Source organism: Marmota monax, unplaced genomic scaffold (assembly GCF_021218885.2).
Source record: "Marmota monax isolate L192 unplaced genomic scaffold, Marmota_monax_Labrador192_F-V1.1 WCK01_AAM20220418_F8-fsc00001, whole genome shotgun sequence".
Lineage (NCBI taxonomy): Eukaryota > Metazoa > Chordata > Mammalia > Rodentia > Sciuridae > Marmota > Marmota monax.
In genome coordinates this window covers 52,619,062-52,642,579 of record NW_026693777.1, presented here as the reverse complement: position 1 = coordinate 52,642,579, position 23,518 = coordinate 52,619,062, and the positions used below count along the sequence as shown (strand labels likewise).

Sequence of the window (23,518 nt, the reverse complement as noted above, 5' to 3'; positions counted from 1 at the left end):
CTCAGAAAAATGGTTTGTTTTTAATGCTAGCATATAAAATAGTTATTTATAAGAGATAAGTTCTGGTTTCTGTTGTTAGACCTACCTTTTAATAGAGTGCATGCAAGATGGAGACAGAACAGGTTTTGTGATGGTTAATTAGAATGAATTATTTAATTATTGCATATTTTCCTTTTCAAGGTTTCATTTTCCTTTTAGATTTACTCATCAGTAGACATTTTTCTTTGTGCAGCAGTATAGAAGTAGTCTTATGGTAAGTAACTTAGTATTTAGACATTTGTCATAGTTCTGTTAGCAAATTATCAAAATCAGCTAGTTTTTGACTAATATTAAATTATCTTTTGAAATTTAAAATTTTAACTAAAGAAAGCTTTTTTGAAAAAAAAAGAAAGTTTTTTTTTGAGGGGGGCTCAAGGGCCTTGTCCATGCTAAACACATGTGCTACCTCTGAGCTATACCTCTAGCCCAAGAAATTATTATTATTATTTTTAAGATAGTTGCTTTTTGGTAGTTATTAGAGAGAAATAAAAATAACATTTTACCTTATACTATTTAATCACAAACAAGATATTTTCTCATTTTATTCTATCTTCTTTCTAACCATCTATTTTTGTTTTCATATATTTGTATTCAAGTTTTGTCTTCTGTTTTGTTCAAAAACACCACAGGTAGCTTTACTTTTTTCTACTGCTCTTTGTAAGTAGTATTAATTTTACATTTCCTGATGTCAGTTATTTCTAAAACAAATGTTCCCTTTGGTTACCACACAATGATTATTAGATAATTTCTAACACTCATCATTGACCTAGGGTAATTTTTTTTCCTCTTTATACACAGTATTAAGTTCTTTTTTTGTTTTTGATTTTGCTCACTCAGTACTCTTTTTTAAACTTTTTTTTTAGTTGTAGATGGATACAATACCTTTATTTTATTGATTTATTTTAATGTGGTGCTGAAGATCAAACTCCATGTGTCATACATGCTAGGCAAGTAGTCTACCACTGAGTCATAACCACAGCCCTCACTCAGTACTCTTGAGTGGACGTTAGGTGTTGCAATGACTAAATTGTGTCAGTAAAATGTGTTCTCACTCTTGTGGCAAGAAGAGCAGCTTCTTCAAATGTTGCCCCCTTGCTGCTTTTCTAACTGTAGAGTGAAGTTACAGTGAATGGCAGGAGGTTTATTTATTTTGGGAGTGGTAGTGGTGTGTATTAGTTGACAGAATAAGTATTTTCTTTAAATATAGAAACTTGTAGAAGAGACAAGTAGACCAATAGCATGAATACTCAGTTTATAGAGATGAAACACAAGTGGCTGATACATATGTGAAAAGATGCTTAACTTTCCTTCTAATAAAAATACAAAGTAAGGGCTGGGGATATAGTTCAGTTGGTAGAGTGCTTGCCTCACATGCACAAGGCCCTAGCTTCAATCCCCAGCACCACAAAAAAAAAAAAAAAAAAAAAAAAAAAAGTAAAACAACAGGGCCTTGCCAGGTTTTGTTGGATAAGAAAGAGTGAAATATTTGGTTATGATCAGTGAGAAGTTGGGAAAAATTTTATATGATTAATGGGTGTAATCATTTTGGAGGGCAGTTTGCATTAGCAATTAATTTTTTTTTTTTTTTTTGGTACCATGGATTGAACTCAGTGACACTCAACCACTGAGCCACATCCCCAGCCCGATTTTTTATATTTTATTTAGAGATAGGGTCGCACTGAGTTGCTAAGTACCTCACCTTTGCTGAAGCTGGCTTTGAACTTGTGATCCTTCTGACTCAGCCTCCTGAGCTGCTGGGTTTACAGGCTTGCGCTACTGCGCCCAGCTAGCAATTAATCTTAGTTACTGACCCAGAAAACTATATTTTAGAATTTATTCTGAGGATACTTGGACACATCTGCATAAAATCATACATGGATGCTTATCGAAGCATTGTTTGCAGTAGTAAAAGATGGGAAAGTCACAAAATAGAATAGTATGCAATTGTTAAGGAGAGTGAAGTAATTTCTGTGCTGATATGCAAATTTATTCAAGGTGAGTTGTTATTAAATGGAAAAACATTGCAGAATTTTATATGATTCCATTTATGTTAAAACATAAATGGATAAATCTGTACCTACTGAATATTTTAGCAAGTCTCCATCGGTAACTCTAAAGGTAACAAGTGATTATACCTTGGAGTGAGGAAGGATGATGGTCAAGGGTAAGAGGGTGACTTTAATTTTTCTATTTAGTTTTTAAATTTAGTATTTGTTATTTTCTTGATAAAAAAGAAAATCTTACTATTGAAAACATTAAAATTAAACATTTTGGATCACTTCTTTATTTTGTAGATGACTTTAAGGAAAATTGTTTGTCCTTTTTAGAAATTAATTTCTAATTCTGAGAGTGTCATAAGGGGTTAGGATTTTAAATAAGTAACTAAAATGAAGAGAGGGAAAGAATGTTTTCTTGGGATTTTTTTTTTTTTTTTTTTTTTGAGACAGGATCTTTCTGTGTTGCTGTGTTATCGTCCTCGAACTCTTAGGCTCAAGTGATTTTCCCTCCTCAGCCTCCTGAGTAGGTGGGACTTCAGGCCTTTGTGCCTGGCCTCTCGGGAAACTTTAGTCAATCTGTGCTTTACCTTCCTGATGGAAATATTTTTCCACAGATCAACATTGGCCTTCCTAAGACTACTTTCAGAAGAGAATTCTGTACAACCAAGTGACATAACAGCCCTCTTTCTCTTTAGTCTTTCGTTCGTTTCTAGAGCACTTTGTCATAGTCACATAATGATGAAATTATCTAACAACATGTTTTTCAGAATGTGTCCCGGTTGAGTGGCACAGGACTATATTTGTACTCTGTATTTCCATAGGGAAGGTCATGTTGGTATAAGATTTTAAATAGTTTTTATTTCTTTACTGGACACTTTTAATTTATCTGAGATACAAAGAATATCTGAGAAATCAGAGCAGTGTTTGTGGGATTAGATTGTTTTCCTTTCTAAAAATAAGTCAAGACAAATATATAAAAACTAAAGTTAGGGAAGACTGAATGAGTCACATGCACTTAATCATTCTTCACAATGACATTAAACTCTCTAGAGAAGCTAGCAGTATCTTTATTATGGTAATTTAGCATGTCATTTCAGAGAATTTTATAACTTCAGAAGATGATATTTAACTTTTTTCATAAAGTATTGAAAATATTTTATTAAGGTAAAAGAAGAAGCTCACTTTTTTTTGTTTTAAGTCTCAACTATTGGCAAGGCTGTTCTGATGAAATTTTGGATATCACAACTAAAAACATCAAAAGGAACCTTGGTAAGGCCACTCCATTTTTGTGCCCTTCCTTACAAAACCCCAGATTCCTATCGGGTGTATTATAAACAGAGGAACCAATCTTCAGTCCCCTGCTCTGAGCAACTCTATGTGGACTATTTTACGTCTCTTTGATATACAATGTAGGGAAAAGATGTAAGAATTTATAAGGGCCTGAGTCTGAGTCTACTTACCGTATTATCTTGGGCAAATTAATGCTTCTTTATACAGTGATAAAATCTACTTTCCTATTATGCTAAGTGAAGCTAGCCAATCCCTAAAAAACAAATGCCAAATGTCTTCTTTGATATAAGGAGAGTAACTAAGAACAGAGTAGGGTCGAAGAGCATGAGAAGAAGATTAACATTAAACAGGGATGAGAGGTGGGAGGGAAAGGGAGAGAGAAGGGAAAATGCATGGAAATGGAAGGAGACCCTCAGAGTTATACAAAAGTACATACAAGAGGAAGTGAGGGGAAGGGGAAAAATAATATAAGGGGGACAAACGAATGTCAGTAGAGGGAGCAGAGAGAGAAGAGGGGAGGGGAGGGGAGGGGAGGGGAGGGGGGATAGTAGAGGATAGGAAAGGCAGCAGAATACAACAGACACTAGTATGGCAATATGTAAATCAATGGATGTGTAACTGATGTGATTCTGCAATCTGTATATGGGGTAAAAATGGGAGCTCATAACCCACTTGAATCAAATTGTGAAATATGATATATCAAGAACTATGTAATGTTTTGAACAGCCAACAATAAAAAATTAAAAAAAAAATCTACTTTCCTGGTTTCTAGCAAAGATTAAAGAGGGAGTGATGTAATCTTTATTGAGTATCTCTTTTGTCTTTTGGTAATATTTTGTCTATATCTGCCATGGCAGTTTGTCATTTAGTTGAGATTGGTGACTCACCTGTCATCTCCCCATTAAATTAATGGGGGCCCATATTTTGTGGCTTTGTATTCCTAGTTCCTAGCCTAGGTGCATTGTTCTGTTTCTTAAATGAATGATGGATGTTTAGCACTATGCAAATAGATTTTCTACTTTAATTTTCAGTTTTCCTAAGAGGTAGATAATATTTCTTGAATTTTATCATGGAGAAATACTCAGAGAGCTTAAATAACTTGCTTAAGATCACACATTATGGCAGAACTAAAATTGAAAACTCTTATGTATGATTTCAAACTATGCTTTTGTATCATTCTGCTTTGCTGATGTAGTATTAGGCACTTCAGAAATTGTGATATGTTCAATATAAGATTTTTTTTTTTGCTATTTAGTAATATAATTTTAAAGATTAGCATGGTGACACAAACATTTCTTCTCTTTATACTTAATATTCCCTTTCAGTTTAGACTTCCTGACTGCATGGTACAGTAAGTCTGCCTTGTCTATAATAATACAAATAGTCACTTCTTCTTGTGAGGGATTTTCTTCTTATTAATTTTGCTTAAAATTCTGTCTTTGCTTTTCCTTTAGAGAATTTTTTTTGATATTTATAAGTACATGGGTTGAGGATGATTTATACTAATTACATCAGAATTTTGGTAACATTGGAAGTTTTAGTAATCAGAAGAAGTAGTTTGTCTCCTATCTGCTTCTTATATTCATTTTTCTTTTTCATTAGCAGTCATAATAGATGCTATGGGCATAGGTCACTGATTTAGATGTCATCACATGTTAGCACTGCCTTTTGGACCTCTTTTATAGGATATGAACACATTACTTAAGGGCATGGAAATAGGGAGAAAGATACCACCTCATAAATTTTATATTTATGTTGTTTTTATTGAGGATTTTTCATTTGAGAATCAGGTTGTTTTGGATATTTCATCATAAATAAAGTTTGAAAGAAAAAGAAAAGTTTACCCCCATCTGTCCCTTATTACCATTATAAAATTCACAAAATTGCAAAACAGATACCAATAATTGTGGCAATAGAATAAATATGTGGTTTTTGTCATTACAGTTACATTGAATGAGGACTTCTTGTTTTGGGCACTTGGGACTGACCTGAAGGGTACTTAACCCCTAAGCCACATCTCCAGTTCTTTTTATTTTTTATTCTGAGACAATGTTTCCCTAAGTTGCTGAGGCTGGCTTCGAATTTGTGATTCTCCTGCCTTAGCCTCCTGAGTTGCTGGGATTATAGGCATGTGCCACCATCCCAGGATGAACAGTTTTTAGTAGCTCTGTGTTATAGTTTATTTTTCAGACTATAGAGTTATTCTTACTCAATATTTTATATAAATCATCTTATTTTTAAATTTATTTAGTTTTTTTTTTTTAACCACTTTGGGTTGGATTCTCTTCTCCCTATACCTGGTTGGGGGTGAGGGATAGAGGCAGGCTACATCTTGGATTCGCTTGAGCAACTGATGACTTTAGTTTTTGCCTCACTGCATGTAATCCTGCCTTGGGTGTTCATCTCTGTTTAACTAGCTCTTTAAGCCATCTGGAATTGTGTTAGAAAGTGCATGTCTGATTTCTCTCTTGATTTTTCTTAAGGCTGGTTTGAATCCTGGGTATACAGTTGTAATTTTCAGTACTTTTAATATTTTCAGGTGGAGGTTTTATTCTTTAGGGTTTACAGAGATGCGCTTTGGAAAGAAACTAAACAGAATGATTTGTGACCTGCAGGGACAAAGACTGCAGTAAAACTGGAAGAACTCATTTCCTGTTAGTAGCAGTTTTTGAATGATAATGCTTGGAGTTCCATCAATTTATTTTTTGATGTGACTTAATATTCTTAGTTGTCAATTGATACTCTTATATTAACTATTTCATAAAATGTGTCAATGTGTATATTAAAATGGCAACAAAATCTAAGATCAAATATAATAATAATTAAAAAGTTATATATGTCTTACATATCATACATTTTCTTTTTAGGCATATGGATCAGGCTGTGATATTGTCATTTTGGCAAGTGACTTCGAATGTGTGCAGATCATTCCTGGTGCTAAGCATGGAAACATTCAAGTCAGCTGTGTGGAGTGTTCTAACCAACAAGGAAGAGTAAGGGATTTAATTACTTAATTTGTCATTTTTAATGTATTTAATAATGTTAGAATATTCTTATGCTTTTATGTAAGGCTTTTCTATGATTTTTATTTATATTTCTGTGTGAATGGCTATTGATTGGAGTTGTAACGGGAAAAGTTGTGTACAACTTGTAAAGTGCTCTTAAACTGACAATGTCGTAATTATTTGTTCTACAGGTATCTACTGTTTTGAAAGATCTATAGCTCTCACAATCTCATACATACTCCTTTTCTGGCAGTAGATAATTCCAGCAGCCATTAAGTTAATAGAAGGGAAGTAGTAGGCTTTTATCTTCTCTATTTAACATTCCTTATGTGATTAAACCTGAACTTAAGTCCTTTGAAGACGACTGTTCAATTCTTTTCCCTCCAGGTACAGTGGATGACTTCGTGATATCTCCTTAGTTAATTTCTCCTTCTCGATGGTTTCCTAATTAGCATTTATGTTTGATGATACAATTAATGCCATTTTATTTGATACATTCTTAAGACCTGATGATGTCTTTCTCTACTTTTCATGGTTTTTATATTATTTTTTACTGGATTATACAATTTCTGATAAAGAGATGTACCATTGAAATGTATTTTTGTCATTGAAGTTATTTCTATATTAAAAATTAAATAATTATTTTGGAGAAGATGATTTCTTTAAGTAGGTGAGCTTTGTATTTGTTACATAAAGCCTGTTGAATTTGTTGATAACCCAGAAAATAATCTTAAGTCTGGTACACTTCCAGGTATGTCCGTGGAAGGAAATAAACCACGAATGCTGCATTCAGATTATATTGTATGTAATTAGTTTTTTGAAAAGAAGATGGTCTTTATTTTACTTTTTCCTAAATATTAATGTTATGTTCATTCTTTTTTTAGATTGCAGCTTCATATGGTAATGCTGTTTGTATTTTTGAGCCTCTGGGCACAAATTCTCATAAGAGAAATTGTGTAAGTACTAATTGATAGTAGAATACCTTAGAATCTAGTTAACTTTACTTTTTTATTGAAAAACTTTTACTTTTAATCGTTCTAGTTAACTTTAGAATCTAGTTGGTAGAAATAAAGAGTTAAGAGCTGGTGCTGAAAGTGGGCTAGAATATCGGTGTAAAGTTGATAAGGGTATTTTAGAAACCCACATTTGTAGAGTATTGCTAATTGTCACTTCTTATGTTGAGATTTATGCTAGTCTGAACTATTCTAATTTCTTACCATCTCTATCTGATGTCTGGTTCCCTATTAATTCTTCTTTTCCTCTTCCCATCTTTATTCTCAACAGAGCAGGTTACGATACTTCTTTTATTTAAATTCTATAATTACTCCATATATCTCTCAAATTAAAAACCCAGAAGCCTTAAAATAGATTATTATTTTTTAAAAAATATGTTTTAGTTGTCAATGGATTTGTATTGTATTGTATTTATTTATTTACATGTGGTGCTGAGAATCGAACCCAGTTCCTCACACATGCTAGGCAAGCGTTCTACCATTTAGCTACAACCCAGCCCTTAAAATAGATTATAACCTCCTTTTTCACAGTGCCACATTTAATTACCTCTCAGCTCATCTCCTACTGTTCTTATTCTCCCTGATTCCACTCCAGTTGCACTGGTAAATTTTTACTGTTCCTCAATTACCCTCCCATTTTAGGGCTTTTGCATTGGCTATTTTGGGAATGTTTTTCCTCCATATAGCTCCAGGGCTAGCTTCTGCATATTTTTTTATAGATTTTTGTTGAAAAATACTTTTTCAGTGAGGCCTACCTTGACCACAATTTTATAAAAATTACAACTGACTTCTTCTCTTCCTATCTATTTTAAACTTTTTTCCATAACACTTATCTTGTGTGTTTGATGCATCCATATGGAATAGGGAACATTATTTCTTTTGTTCATTGATTCATTCTAAATACTTGGTACTTGTAAATATTTGTTTATTGAAGTCAGAGGCTTTGATAAGTTCACTACCAGCTTTGTGATCTAGTACACCACATTGAGAAACATTCACATTTATACTGAGTACTGAATTTTATTTACTATTCAGAAAATTTTACATTCATTTAACCATTCATTCTGTTAAAAATTACTACATGCAGCTGGGCATGGTGGCATATGCCTGTGATCCCAGTGACTTAGGAAGCTGAGGCAGGAAGATTGCAAATTCAAGCCCAGCCTTGGCAATTTAGCAAGACTCTGTCTCAAAATAAAAAATAAAAAGGCCTGGGGATATAGCTCATTTGTAAAGTGCCCTTGGTGCATTTCTTAAAACAAAACTACATGCATCAGAACTCCTCAGTCACTCATAATAATCAAAACTGCAAATGTTAAATATGAATGTTGAATATCTATAAGTAATTTTAAACTATATTTTTCCTTCCCTTCCCTTCCCTCTCTCCCTCCCTTCTTTCCTTCCTTCCTTCCTTCTTTCTTTCTTTTTTTCCTACCTTCCTCTTTCTTTTCTGCCTTACTCTTTTCTTTTCTCTTTCTCTGTTTTCCTCTTTCTTTTGAAACAGGGTCTTCCTCTGAGGCCCAGGCTAGTCTTAAACTCCTGGATTCAAACCATCTTTCTGCCTCAGCCTCCTGAGTGACTGGGACTATAGTTGTGCACCACTATGCCCAGCTTCTTTAAAAAGTTTTTTTAAAAATGAAATGCATTAAAATTAGTTTTGGTATATTTCATTAAATATGTATATTTGATAACTTCTTTTAATGTTTCTAAAAAAAGTTGAATTAAAATGCTGTTCTTTATAGTAATACTGTGAAATGAATGTCAAATTTTGAAGTACTTATGAGTCACTTAGAGTGCTTACTCATAGAGTGTTTATCTAGCATGCATGAGCCCTGGTTCATTCTTGAGCTCTGCGAAAAACAAAACAAAACAAAACATTGTCACCTAGAGTACATATTTAAATTCATATTCCCTCGAATTTCTTCAGTTGTAGCTGGTTCATGGATTACATTCTAAGGAACACTAAAAGAAAGCATATTAGATAATTATATATATATATATATATATATATATAAATATCTAATATATATAATTATCAAATATATATATTTGTTTTAAATGTCTCATTACACTGTGATATGGTCTTTTATACATACTTTCATTACATTTCTTTAAAATATACATTTATTTTAAAGTTTGTAATTTTAGGAATTATTTAAATATTATTTTAAAATAGATTTGTTGAGTAGTTTTTAAAATAGATTTGTTGAGTAGTATTTAAAATACTTTTGAGGCTGATGTTGGTTAGCAACGGTAGGCTTTAAAAAACAACTTTTCCCTGATTATAAAATACAAAATTATTTTTAGATAATTAAATGTAGGTTTTACATGTAGAAGTACTTAAGAAACTTGTATAAATTATTTATTAAACATTTAAAAAAATATTATAAAGAGAAAAGGTATTTAAAAACATTTTAGTTGCTAGACAGTTAATATATAACTTATCTGAGGTTATATGGCTTTACATTGCACTGTATTTTTACAAAAGGATATCATATTTACGTATAGCAAAGAAATGTGTTAACTTTTATGCTGTATTTTGTGTTGAAGGCTTTCGACTTTGAAACTTTAAATCTCCTTTTAGAATGAAAATATTTTTAAAAATGGGTGGAAATTATTCAAATATAATATACATCAGGTTTGTGCATTATAGGTTACGTAATCTGTTGACTTCTTGAAGTATATTTAATTTTCTTTTAGACATTAAATCTTTTGGATTATGATATGCATTTCTTTCTTTACACTTTTTAAAAATATACATTTATTTTATTAAACATTTTTGGCCATCTTTGTAGCAAGCATTAATACGACTGAAGATACAAAGACTTTTATGGTATAGTTACTACCCTTGAAAAGTTGCAATTTACTAAGAAGAGTCAGATACATAAATGACTGATAATTATGTCATCAATGTTTTAATGACAGAATGTCAAAGTGCTTTGGGTGCTATCAGAATGTCAGAGAAAGCTTCATAACAGACATGAAGATTTAGCTAAATCTTAATGGAAACTTAGGAATTTTCAGATGGAGAAGAGGGGAATATATCTTAAGTGTAAAAAATATACTTATAGACGTGGAAGGAAGCCTGAGAGAACATGCTTGTTTGGGTTTGGCCAACAGCTTAATGTGGCAGAATAAATGCTAAGTGGGACCATTTATTGGAATATTATTTAAAAAATAGCATATGAAAATAATGGTGAAGTATTTGCATCTTCATTTTAGATCATAAGGGCTTAAGTTGAAGAAAATAATGAAATGGTGGGGTTTTGGGATGTTTTTAAAACATATTTTTCTTTTTTCTTTCTCTCTACATGTTTCAGCAACTCAAGTATCAGTGGCTTAAAACTGGGCAGTTTTTTTTGAGTTCCGTGACATATAACTTAGCATGGGACCCTCAAGGTACTTGGCAATTATATTTACAAATTATTAAATATTTGTTTTAAATGTATGATTACAGTATGATATGGCCTTTCATAATAAGAAAACGATCAATATTATATTTTCCTTTTGTTGATGAATAAGTATATTTCTTTCTTGATATATACTGCTTTGAACAATGCTTAATTTACTATTCTGTGCTTTTTTGTCTGCCTTTTAGTGTTTTATTTCAAGAAATAGTGATGTTTTTCCTTAGTTAACATGTGCTTCACCTTACTCTTATCATATTTACTAAGAGACAAAATTGTCAATAAAACAGAGACCAAAAAAACTCCACCGTATTTTGTTATCATTTATAATTCTGGAAATTTCTATCTTTAATCTCCAAAGATTAGGAACTTCTAATGATAATAGCTGTTGGCCCCTTTTACATTCACAATTAATAAGAGTTATTTTTATATTCCATGTAGAAACCCGAATTTCATTAATTTGTAGTTATGCCTCATGTCATTTTATACTGTATATAGTATATATATCAGAGGTTTGCGGATTTCTTATTCTACTTTTACTCTCCCTCCTTTTTTTTTTAAAAGACTTGCTAGATACACAATAGCTCTTCACTAGTAAGCTTTTCTTGTTTAGGGATTCTTTTTTCACTCTCTTCTAGGGGATGCTTCTAAATATGTATACTCCAAGTGTTTTTCATAGGAAAGTATTGTGTGTTTTTCCTCTGATAGTTTGCAGACCAAGGCAGAAGCCCACAAGTGCATTTCTTTCCCAAGATAATCCTTGCTTATTCATCAGAACTTTCTTTAATTTTCAGATAACAGATTGTTGACAGCAACTGATTCTGTTCAGTTGTGGGCTCCTCCAGGAGGTGATATTCTGGAAGAGGAGGAAGAAATTGATAATAAAATTCCTCCTGTTTTAAATGATTGGAAGTGCGTCTGGCAGTGCAAGTTAGTGTCTAACTCTGTTGTTATGATCATTAATTTAAAAAAATGCTTTCTAAATTATGTTTCCTTTTACAAAGATTTTTATTTTTTGATGGTACCATTTCATTCAGAAGCCTCAAAAGCAGAATTTTTCTAACCAAAACCGATTATATTATAATGTCATCCTTCAGTTTGTGCCATAAATGTTTATAAAAAAGTATAGCAGTATTTTCAGGAAAGCTCCAGGACTTGAGTTGTCAGGATTGACATGTAAAAATTATTAATTAGTAGGTAATATATAAACTGGGAAGCTGCCAGTTATTCTTTCAAGTGGAAGGATGGCTGCACCATTAACATTAACATGGATTATATGAAAAGGGCCAGTTAGCCAGAGAAGATGATGAGCTCAGTTTTTAACATTTTGTGGGTGGAGGTACCCTGTATTCATATTACTTACATTTTTTCTTTCTCTAAAGTGAACTTTGTATTAGCTTTAATTAATTTGTTATTAAGAAGGTGTTTTTTTTTTTAATTTTTAGGGAGGCAAAACATTCATGTTCTGATGATTATAACTTTGATGTAATGAAAATTTTATCTTGATCATTTACGTGTACTGGGTACCAGATTTTAAAAATGCTAACTGTTTGTTTTTTTGTTTTAGAACTTCAGTCTCTGTACATTTGATGGAATGGTCTCCTGATGGTGAATATTTTGCTACTGCTGGAAAGGTAAAGGATCAAACAAAAAACTAAAACAACTAAAAATTTTCCTTATTCATCTGTATTTTCTATTTCTTTCTTTGTAAAATTGGGATACTACTATTCTATACAGCTGGCCAGAGAAATAGTAATAATGTTTATGAGGTTGGGAATATAGCTCAGTGGTAGAACACTTGCTTGCCATTTGTGAAGCCCTGGGTTTGATCTCCAGTGCAACCAAAAAACCCCACAAAAAAAACAATAGAAAAAATATAAACCATGTGTAGAAGACCTGGTATGTACTATGTGGTACGCAGAGAAATAATGGCTATTATTATTAGTTTTACTTGAATTTAGCTCATATACATTTTTAAAAACTAATTTTTACATTTACAAATAGTGTATTTAATTTAATTTTAGTTAATTAATTTATTTTGGTACTGGAGATTGAACCCAGGGCACTTTACCACAAGCTATATTCCCAGACCTTCATATTTTTATTTAGAGACATGGTCTCCCTAAAGCTGGCCTTCAACTTGTGATCCTCCTGCTTTCAGCCTCCGAAATATAACTTTTTTTTTGGCACTGGGGATTGAACCCAGGAGCATTTAACCAATGAGCCACATCCCCAGCCCTTTTTCGTATTTTATTCAAAGACAGCGTCTCACTGAGTTGCTTAGGGCCTTGCTAGTTTGCTGAGCCTGGCTTTGAACTTGCAAATTCTCCTGCCTCAGCCTCCCAAGCCACTGGGATTACATGCATGCGCCATCACACATGGCCCAAATATAATTTTATTAAAAGGAAAATTGTACTACTGGATTCATGATGAAAAGAAGTTCTTTAACTCATTCTTCCCACTCTTATTTCCAGTGTACTGAGGCAATTATTCATCAAGTTGAATGTTTTGATATTTCCTTCCCTGTTCCTAAATAACTTGCTAAAACTTATGTTTTTTTCTACCCTGTTTTATGTATCCTTTCTTACCTTCCTAGGAGGGAAGCTGAGATTTTAGCTTTCTAGCTGCTGCTTCCAGCCCTATATCCACATCTAATGCATATTTGCTTTCTATACTTTAATCTTCCTGGTGTAGATATCTGATATTTTGGGGTAAATTGGTATTTATTATTACATTGTTAAGATGGGCCTGGAAATGGGCCTCATTCTCCTTCAAATGTGTTTCTGCTTTCCCAAATGAACCTGTCTCTGGAAAAAAAAAAAAAAGAGATCATATGATATTCTTCATAGGTATAATCACTTTGTAGACAGTAATATCTTATACCTAACTAATTCATCCACAGAATTACTGACAGAATTTGGTATTATATCTCAGAATAATCTCACATAGAAAATATCCTGGAAATGTGTTTTCTCTGCTCAAATCTGGCTTTGTTTCTCTACAAGTATAAACTAACAAAACTATCATTTGAGGATTTTCTTTTACCAACTGTGGAAATTCTCTTTGTCTTTCTTCTTTGTTAAATTCTGTTTTTTTTTTTTTAAATCATTATTTATCTTCTCTCCTTGTTTTGATAGAGGTATGCTCCAGTAGGTTAGTAGGTTTCTGAGAAAAGAATAGGAATAAACGTTTTTGAGGCCTTGTATATCTTAAATTTTTTTTTCCTTCTCCTTGATTTGGTTGGGCCTAGAATTAGTTTAAAATCACTGTTCCTCAGAATTTTTAGTGTCAGTATTTTATTGCCTCCTGGCTTCTAGTGTTGTTATTGAGAAATATAATACCAGTATGGCTATACTTCCCAGTCTCTAGCTACAGAGGTTTTGAGGCGATTCTCCTTATCCCCAGAGTTCTGAAATTTCATTATGATGCCTATGTTTTGAGTTAGTCCTCTGGAAACATTTCAGTATCTGCCTCTAATGGATAAAGACTTTGTTGTTTAGGCTATTTGGCGGACCTGCTTAATCTGGAAATTCATGTCCTTCAGTTCTGAGAGAATATTTTTATAGTATTTCCTTCTCTGTCTTTCTGGATCTCTTCTGATTCAGATGTGTGCCTTATTTTCTAACCCTCTAATTTGCTATTTTTCCCTTCTATATTTTCCATCTCCTCATCTTTTTACTTCATTTCTGGGGTATTTTTCAGCTTAAATTTTGAAATAATTTTTTTCCCTGTGATTACATTTTTAATTTCCAAGAGTTCTTTCTTATTATCTGAGTGTTTCTTTTTAAAATTATATTTTTCATGAGTACAGAAAGTATATATATATATATATATAAAACTTATAACATACTTTGTGTGTGTCTGTGTGTGTGCATGTGGAAATTGAACCCAGGGGTGCTCTACCACTGAGCTACATTTCTGGTCCTTTTTATTTTTCAGTTTGAGACAGGGGCTCAACAAGTTGCCAAGGCTGGCCTTGAACTTGAAATCCTCTCGCATCAGTTTCCCAAGTCACTGGGATCGTAGGCATGTACCACTATGCTCAGCTATATAACAAATTAAAATGAAACAAATTAAAAAATATAAAACAAATTAAAAAATCACTACTCAACTGGAGACAACTAAAATTAATGGGCCCCTTATCTTCCTCCTCACATCTCTTCTTTCTCCTCCCACCCCAGGCAATCAGAATCTTGAATTTTATGTTTTATCATTTTATTGCTTATTTAAAAAAATAATTTCACATGTGTAAATTCTCAAATAATATAATGTTTTACTACAGTTTTGAGCTTACACCATATAGTTGATTTTTTTTTATGCAACTTAATTTTTGTAATCTTTGGAGGTATTGCCAGTTTTCCAAAGCATTTATACTGCTTAACACTCTCACTAATAGTGTACATAGTTCTTATTGTTCGTTGTCAGCACTGATGTAGTCAGACTTTTAATCTTTTGTATTTGGTGAATGCCCATGTTACCTCATTGTAGGTTTAAAGGGCATTTCCATGTTATTAATAAGGTTGTTAAATACCCTTTCATAGGTTTATTGGGTATTTGGATGACTGATTTAAAAGCAAATGATGGGTCAGTCCCTTGTCTAATTTTTAAACAGTTGTTTAAAAATCTTTTTTCTTACTGATTTGTAGGAGTTCTTTATTTCTGAGTATGAACTCTTTATCAATTATACATTTTGTAAAGATGTTCTCTCACTTATTACTTATTCATTCACTTTATTAATGGTATCTTTTTGTGAATAGTGGTATTTAATTTTAACATCAAGATTATTAAGTTTTTTTCCTTTAAGGTTGAGCTCTGTTTAATAAATTTTTCTACGTTGAGATTCTGAGGATTTTCTTATATTAATAGTAATTTTTTCCCCTCTTGTTTTTGGTATCAGGGATTGAATCCAGACATGCTTAACCACTGAGCTACATTCTCAGACATTTTTTTTTAATTAATAAAAATTTGAGACAGGGTCTCACTAAATTGCTGAGACTGACTTCAAACTTGTCATCCTTCTGCCTCAGCCTCACAAGTTATTAGCATTACAGGCATGCACCACTGTGCCTGGCTTATTGTATAATCATCTAGATGAGTTTCTTAAAGTTTTGTTTTGTGTTTTTGTCTTTTATCTAGTGGAGCCTATATATCCTTCTAAACAGTATTATTTTTTAAAATGCATAAAAGAAAATACACAACATTATAAAGGAAATGTTAAAATAATGACTTCATGATACTGAATTTTGTGATAATAGACATACATTTTAATAAATGCATATAGTAACAAAAATTAGATCTCAAATATGGAAAGGTTAAAGTTTAATTGCATTTAATTTTTGCATATGCAATAAAAACTTCCATATATCACTTTATAAAGTAAAGCTAAGCTTTCCAAGAATATCAGTATTCATCCATGGCTTTTTGAGTTAATCTCTAGTTGTGAAAACATTCAAATTTACTGTTTTGTGGTTGCATAATTACTTGGCATAGAGTTAGTTGCTCAATAGTTACATGAATAACATAGACAGGAAAACTGCACAGCACATTATAGACAGGAAGATTGCAATCATGTGTAGTTTAGTGGTAGTTTCAATAACAAACAGTTTCCAAGTAAAGATGAATGTAAAAACATTTTGATATATAGCAACTGTCATGTGATATGAAAATATTTATGATCTCTAAGATCATGTGTAGTGCTAATGTTACTTTGGTTTATTGAACCATTTCCTTCAATTAGCAGTTTTGAAAATAGAGAATTGTTCTTCTCCATCCAAGTTCATGGTACTACTGGGTCTTAGTTTTCTTAGTTTCCCTAGATGTAGACCTTGAGATAAGGATTCAAATATCAGTAGTTAATATGGGAATGATTACAAGAAATATACTGACTTTGAGGAATACATTAATGAACTTGAAAATATACCCTTTTTTTAGTGCCTTTCCAAGCTTAATTCTCTGGACACCCTGGTAGCCAGTGTTCCTTGCACACAGCATTCCTTACACATGTTCATTCTTCATACACGTCAAAAATTGAGGGCTGGTGAGGACACAGCATTGATTCTCAGCACTCAACCAGCTCTTTGAAAACTGCAGGCAAAGATATGGAGATGCATTCAGTTGAAACTGGCACACCAAAATACTAAGGCACAATGAGATACAGATGATGTATTGCAAATATCTTTTGTATCTTGACTTCTAACCATGGAACCTTTGGGTCAGGGGACCTTGGGCTAAGAATTCCTATTCTAGAATCTGGAAATTTTATGTTTTGTTTTTCACATTTAGATCCAAAATCTTTATGGAATAATTTTTAGGTATGGTTAGGAAGAGACCAAGTTTAATTTTTCTGTATGACTATCCAATTGTCGTATACAACTTATTAAAAAGCCTTTCTTTTCTTCATTGCTCTGTATGCCTATTTTTGTTATAAAATCAAAGTCCATATTTCTGTGGGTCGGTTTCTGGGCTCTTTTCTCTAGTCCATTGGTCTTTTCTTGTGCCAGTGCCATCTGTCTTAATTGCTATAGCTTTTAAATTGTTTTGATATCTGGTAGAGCAAGTTCTCCCATCTTGTTTTTCTTTTGTAAGATTAGTGTGTTTATTTTTGGCCCTTTGTATTTCCATAAAATTTTAGAATAAGCTGATGTTTTATAAAACAAATGAACAGAAACTCTTTTATGATCTTGATTGGTATCGCATTGACTTTATACGTCAGTTTGGGGAGAATAAACATTTTATAACATTTAGTTTTTCCATCTGGGAACATAGAATGGACATTTGTTTATTTAAATGTTTCATTTTCCTCAGTAATATTTTATTAATTTTCTATGTGGAGATCATAAACATATTTAGTTAGATTCATTCCTAGGTGTTTGATATTCTTTTTTGGGGGTGGGACGGTGGTTACTGGGGATTGAACTCAGGGGCACTTGACCACTGAGCCACATCCCCAGCTAAGGGTCTCATTGAGTTGCTTAGTGCCTTGCTTTTGCTGGGATGCTGGGATCACAGGTGTGCACCTCTGCACCTGGCTGTTTGATATTCTTGATGCTGTTATAGATGATATCATTATGCAAATATCACTTAATAATTGTTGCTGGTATATGGACGTGTGATTAATTGAAAAAAATTTTATTTTTTAGTTATAGTTGGACACAATACCTTTATTTATTTATTTTTATGTGGTGTTGAGGATCGAACCCAGGGCCTCGCACGTACTAGGTGAGCGCTCTACCGCTGAGCTACAACCCTAGCCCCTGATTAATTTTTGCATATTGGCATTATGTCCAGCAATCTTACTAAACACATTAATTCTTATAATTCCTTTGTAGATCCTTTTGGATTTTATCTATGAATAGTGAGTACTATTAGTTCATTTTTTATAACACTCATGTTTCATATTATTTTCTTTTTTTAACTGAAATATCTAGGACCTCTAGTATAGTATTGAATAAAAGTGCTGATAAAAGTTATCTTTTTCTGGGGTTGGGGTTGCATAAAAATAAAATAAAGGTATTGTGTTCACCTGTAACTAAGTAAATATTAAAAAAATAGTTATCTTTTTCTTATTTTTCATTTCAAAGAGATACCTTATACTATGTCACCATAAGTAAGTATATGTAAGGTATTTATTGTAGATATTCTTTTTCAGATAAAGGAAGTTTCCTTTTACTTGTAGTTTGTTTGTAGTTTTTTGCGGGGGGGATTGAACTCAGGGGAACTTGACCACTAAGCCACATTCCCAGCTCTATTTTGTATTTTATTTAGAGACAGGGTCTCACTGAGTTGCTTAGTGCCTCACTTATCATTATTTTTTATCTTAATCTTTTAATAAGGTGAAATACATAGACTGATTTTCAAGTGTTAAACAAACATTGGATTTCTGGAATAATCTCAACTTGATTATAGTGTATTATATTCTTGGATTCTGTTTGCTCTTGTTTTAAGATTTATGAGAGATCTATGTGTTGGAGTGAGATTTGCCCCCCCCCCCCTTTTTTTTTGGTGCTAGAGAATTGAACCCAGGGACGCCACTACTGAGCTACATCCCCAGCTCTTTTTACTTTTTATTTTGAGACAGGGTCTCACTAAGTTGCTTGGGGCTTGGCTAAGTTGCTGAGGGTGGCCTCGAATTTGTGATCCTCCTGCCTCAGTCTCCGTACATGCTGGGATTACAAGTGTATGCCACGACACCTGGCTTTTTCTTTTTTGAAAAGCCAATTTAATCCTTAGAGATTGTCTTTGGGGTTTTCTTGGCAGTGTGGAGGTGCTTCTGAACTGACTTTTCATAGAGCTGTTTTAAAAAAAGCTTTAGCATTTGTTTACTGTAGGTTCTTACCAGAGAAAACAGACATAATCAGAACACAGATAACGTTCTACCAACTATCTATGTCTGTTCACTTCTCTACTATGTATCTGTATATTCTGCCTTGCCTTATTTTACCATAGATGGACTCTGTGCTTTTACATAGGGCCAATTCTTTCGCAAATATATATACTAGATCTTATTTGCTTGTTTACTTAGGGGCATCATTATTAGTTAACTCTTCTATTTTCAAATCTGTTTTCCCTTCTCTCCTAGGTCATTTAATTAGCCTGTGTTGTAAACTGAATGTTTGTAACTCCCCAAATTCATACACTGAAGTTCTAACCCCCAGTTTGATGGTGTTAGGAAATGGAGACTTTGGGAGGTACTTTGGGTTAGATGAGGTCACAAGAATGGATGTGTTAGGATTAGTGCCCTTACAAGAAGAGATAAGCAAGCTTGCTTTTTCTGCCATGTGAGGGTACAGTGAGAGGATGGTCACCTACAAGACAGGAAGAGAGCCCTCACCAGAACCCAACCAGGCTGACACCCTGATCTTGGACTCTTAGCTTCCAGAGCTATGAGGAAATAACTTTTTGTTGCTTAAGCCACCCAGTGTTTCTTTTTTTGTCTGTTTGTTTGTTTTTTGTTATGGCAGCCCAAGCTGACTCATACAGCGTGGTATACCAAATGTGCTATAATCGTGTTCATTGTAGAATAAGTAAATAACAATAACTCGTGGCTTTCCCTCCCAGCTTCTGCCACAGTTCCCTGTCTTCCTTGTAAAATCTAGAAAGTGCTGCTGTCTGCTTATGTTTCTCCTCATTTTCAGTTGAGCCCTCCCACCATCACTTCTCTGAAACTGTCCTCAAGAGACTTCCTATTACTGAATCCTGTGGTTAATTCTTACTAAACCTATCAGCATAATTTAACTTGGTTGGTTATTTCCACCTTCTTTTAAAGCCTTAATTTTGTTTAGAGAAGTTTTAGATTCCTAGCAAAATTGAAAGGAAGGTATAGAGAAATCTTATATACGCTCCACTCCCAAACATGCATAGCTTTTCTCACTAACAGCATCTCCAAATAGAGTGGTACATTTGTTGTTAATGATGCACCTACATTGATGAATCATTACCACTTAAAGTCAGTACTTATATTACACTCTTGGTGTATACATTCTGTGGGTTTGGAAAACTATAATGACATATATCTATTATAATGTCATATTGAATATTTTCACTGCCCGAGAAATCCTGTGTTCCTCTTTTTAATTGTGGCTGCCTTTCCTGTTTTTTTGGTGTCACCGTCTCTCTCTATTTTTAAATGTTGGGGTACCTAGGACTCATTTCTTGGACCTCTCCTCTCTCTATACTCTTTATTCTTAGAGATCTTGTCTTATGGTTTCAGATGCCACTTAATTGCCATTTTTATATGCTGATGACATTCAAATTTGTATCTTTTGGCTGTATTTCTCCTCTAATTTTCACTCCCCTCACCTTGAATTATTCCTCTGATGGCTCTAACTTCAGAATATATCTACATTCTGCTCACTTTGACATTATAATCTGGTTGAAGTCATCATTTATCACTCATATATTTTGTTTTTAAATATATTGTAGTTGTCAGTGGACCTTTATTTTATTTATTGATACATGGTGGTGAGAATCGAACTCAGTGCCTCACATATGCTAGGCAAGCGCTCTGCCACTGAGCCACAACCCCAGCCCTTATCACTTGTATTTTTACATTATTTAAAAAATTTTTTTTTTCGTGGTGGTACTGGGGATTGACACCTGGAATGCTCTATCATTAAGCTATATCCCCATTCCTTTTTATTTTGTATTTTGAGACAGAGTCTCAGTAGGTTGTCCAGGGTGGCCTCAATCTTATGATTCTTGTGCCTCAGCTTCCTGAGTCACTAGGATTATATGTGTTCACCATTGTGCTTGGCTTATATATTAAAATTTTCATTACAATATTTTTCCAGTTTTTGCTTTCTTCCTGTAATTTCAAACCGACTGGTGGAGTAATCTTTTAAAAATGGAAGTCAGATCATGTCACTCTTCTGTTAAAAACCATCAAAAGATTTCTCATTTTATTTCTGAAAATCCTGAGTCTTCATGATGGCCTATCAGGCCTTATATGTACTAGGTCCCCCATCACACATTTGACCATATCTCTGGTTATTTTCTCCCTTGTATGCTGGACTCCATTCAGACCTCATTGTTGTCCCTAAACAGGGTAAGGATGTTCCCATCTCAGAGTTTTAAACTTGTTGTTCTCTTGGCTTATAAAACTCTTTCCCCAGAGATCAGCATTGCTTTCCCCCGTTAATTATCACCTGAGTGTGGTTCTCCCTAAGCACCTCTTTTAAAATTTTACTGTACCTTACTCTGCTCTATTCTTTTTGCTTGTCTTAATTTTACTCATAACATTTATAGGTAGGAGTCTTTATTAGTTTTCTTTTATCGTGTAACAAATGACCACAAACTTAGCAATTTAAAATCAAACGTCAGGCTGGGGCTGTAGCTCAGCGGCAGAGTGCTTGCCTTGCATGCATGGGGCACTGGATTCGATCTTCAGCACCACATAAAAATAAACAAATAAAATAAAGGCATGCTGTCCATCTACAACTACAAAAAAACCCACCAAAAAACAAAAAACAAAAAAACAAAACAAAACAAAACAAAAAACCCACCCAAATGTCTATTAGCTCCTGTAGATTAGGAGTCCTGGATGGTTTATCTAGAAGCTTCTGATCAGGGAGGATCGGAAAGGTAAATAAAAATGTCAGGGCTGAGTTTTCATCTGGAGGCTTGACTAGGATATAATTAATTTTCAAGCTCACTCAGGTTTTTGTTGGAATTTATTTCTGTGCAGCTGCATGACTAAGGGGTTTGCTTTTTGGCTACTGTTTGCTGAAGACCTCTCCCAGACCCTAGAGGCCTCTCCCAGACTCTAGAGGTTGCCTGTAGTTCTTTGCCATGTGTGCTCCTTTTTGCTTCCCCTCCTAAATAATAGAGCTACCTAAACAACCTTGCTAAGCAGAAATCAAGGAGCCTAAGGGAAAAAGAAAAAATAAATACAGCTAAAATAAGTGGGAAGGGAAAAAACTTAAACTGGATTTAAAAAATAAAACCCTGAGAATTTTGATAAGCCAGTTCAATCATCTTCAAATTAAAAAAAATCCTTAATATGCAGAGATTCACAAAGAATTTTTCTTGATGTCCAAGAAGCATGGCCCAATAAAGGAAAACTTTTCAGAATCACAGGAAAAATAGTTTGAAAAATAAAAATAGATTGTACTGTCATGTGTAACTAAAAAGACCAAATAAAAATAAAAAAGAAAAAAAAGTTTGAAAAATCATGTAATTCATGCTTTTGATCTCTTAAATTATCAAAGTTAAATTACCTTTAACTTTGGATTTTTAACAGTTAGTGCCCCATTACTTTTAAAATTTAACCATGAAAAATAATTCAGATTTTTTAAAACTCATATTTCTTAAGATTAGCATAAGTGAATACTTAGGATAGTCAGTCATTCCTTTGACTTAATGAGACCATTTTGGTGAAGTCTTGAATGATTTAATTGAACCAATTCAGAATGATCAGAGAGCTGCTCTAGATTCCTATTGGAATGTAGCTTTATAATATTCCCAGTTAGTCATTGCTTTGATATCAGCTTGCATATTGTGCATACTATGTATTTAGAACACATTTTCCTGTTATCCCCTTTGAAATATCATTAATGGCATTATGATTATGGGCAGGTAGTATATATACTTTTATTTGAGACATGTACTGTATTTTATTTTTTTCAGCTTTCCCCCCCATAGCTTTATTGAGGTAAAATTGAAGTATAATAAAATGCACATATTTGAAGTGTATGCAGTTTGATCAGTTTTGGCATGTATGTAACTAATACAATCAATATAAAAAGCATTTCCATTACTTTTTTAAAATTTGAAATCTTGCAGACTGTGTTTCCTGTATGATTTATTACATTAGAAATCAATCACCTTAAGATATACAGAACCCCACCCCCACATGTCAGCTATTTCAAAATTAAATGCCACACTTATAAATATCTCAGAGGTCAAGGAAGAAAGCATAAGGAAAGTAAATAAAAAGTGCTTTGAACTAAGTGAATATGAAAGCTTAAAATATCAGGATCTCTGGGATGAAACACTAAAACGAACATTTATAACTTAAAGTACTTGTATCAGAAAGAAGCTAGGAAATTTTATTTTCATATTATGTAGTAGAGGGCTTGGGATATAGCTCAGTTGGTGGAGTGCTTGCCTTCCATGCACAAGGCCCTGGGTTTAATCCCCAGCACCACCCCCCCCCCCAAAAAAAAAGTAGTAGGAAGGAAAAACTAAGATTTAGGAGCAGAAATATATGAAACAGATAAGAAATAATACAGCCAAAATTTGATAAAAATCAAACAAATCTAATCAAGAAA

General features: G+C 33.2%; 1 protein-coding gene and 1 non-coding gene across 6 annotated transcripts in view; one reads left to right on the top strand and one right to left on the bottom strand.

The window, feature by feature from the left end:
* Positions 1-23,518, top strand: part of Dmxl2 (Dmx like 2) — a 172,126-nt gene that overhangs the window by 23,619 nt on the left and 124,989 nt on the right. For all 5 annotated transcript variants that reach the window (XM_058584798.1, XM_058584800.1, XM_046460940.2 and 2 more), the window contains exons 2-6: positions 6,194-6,319; positions 7,216-7,287; positions 10,665-10,743; positions 11,546-11,681; positions 12,319-12,385. In XM_058584798.1, the coding sequence (XP_058440781.1) occupies positions 6,194-6,319; positions 7,216-7,287; positions 10,665-10,743; positions 11,546-11,681; positions 12,319-12,385 (480 nt within the window). The remainder of the gene's footprint in view (positions 1-6,193; positions 6,320-7,215; positions 7,288-10,664; positions 10,744-11,545; positions 11,682-12,318; positions 12,386-23,518) is intronic.
* On the bottom strand, positions 3,288-3,411 carry LOC124104833 (small nucleolar RNA SNORA11). Its single transcript, XR_006855524.1, has one exon. It is a non-coding gene; the product is annotated as a small nucleolar RNA SNORA11 (small nucleolar RNA).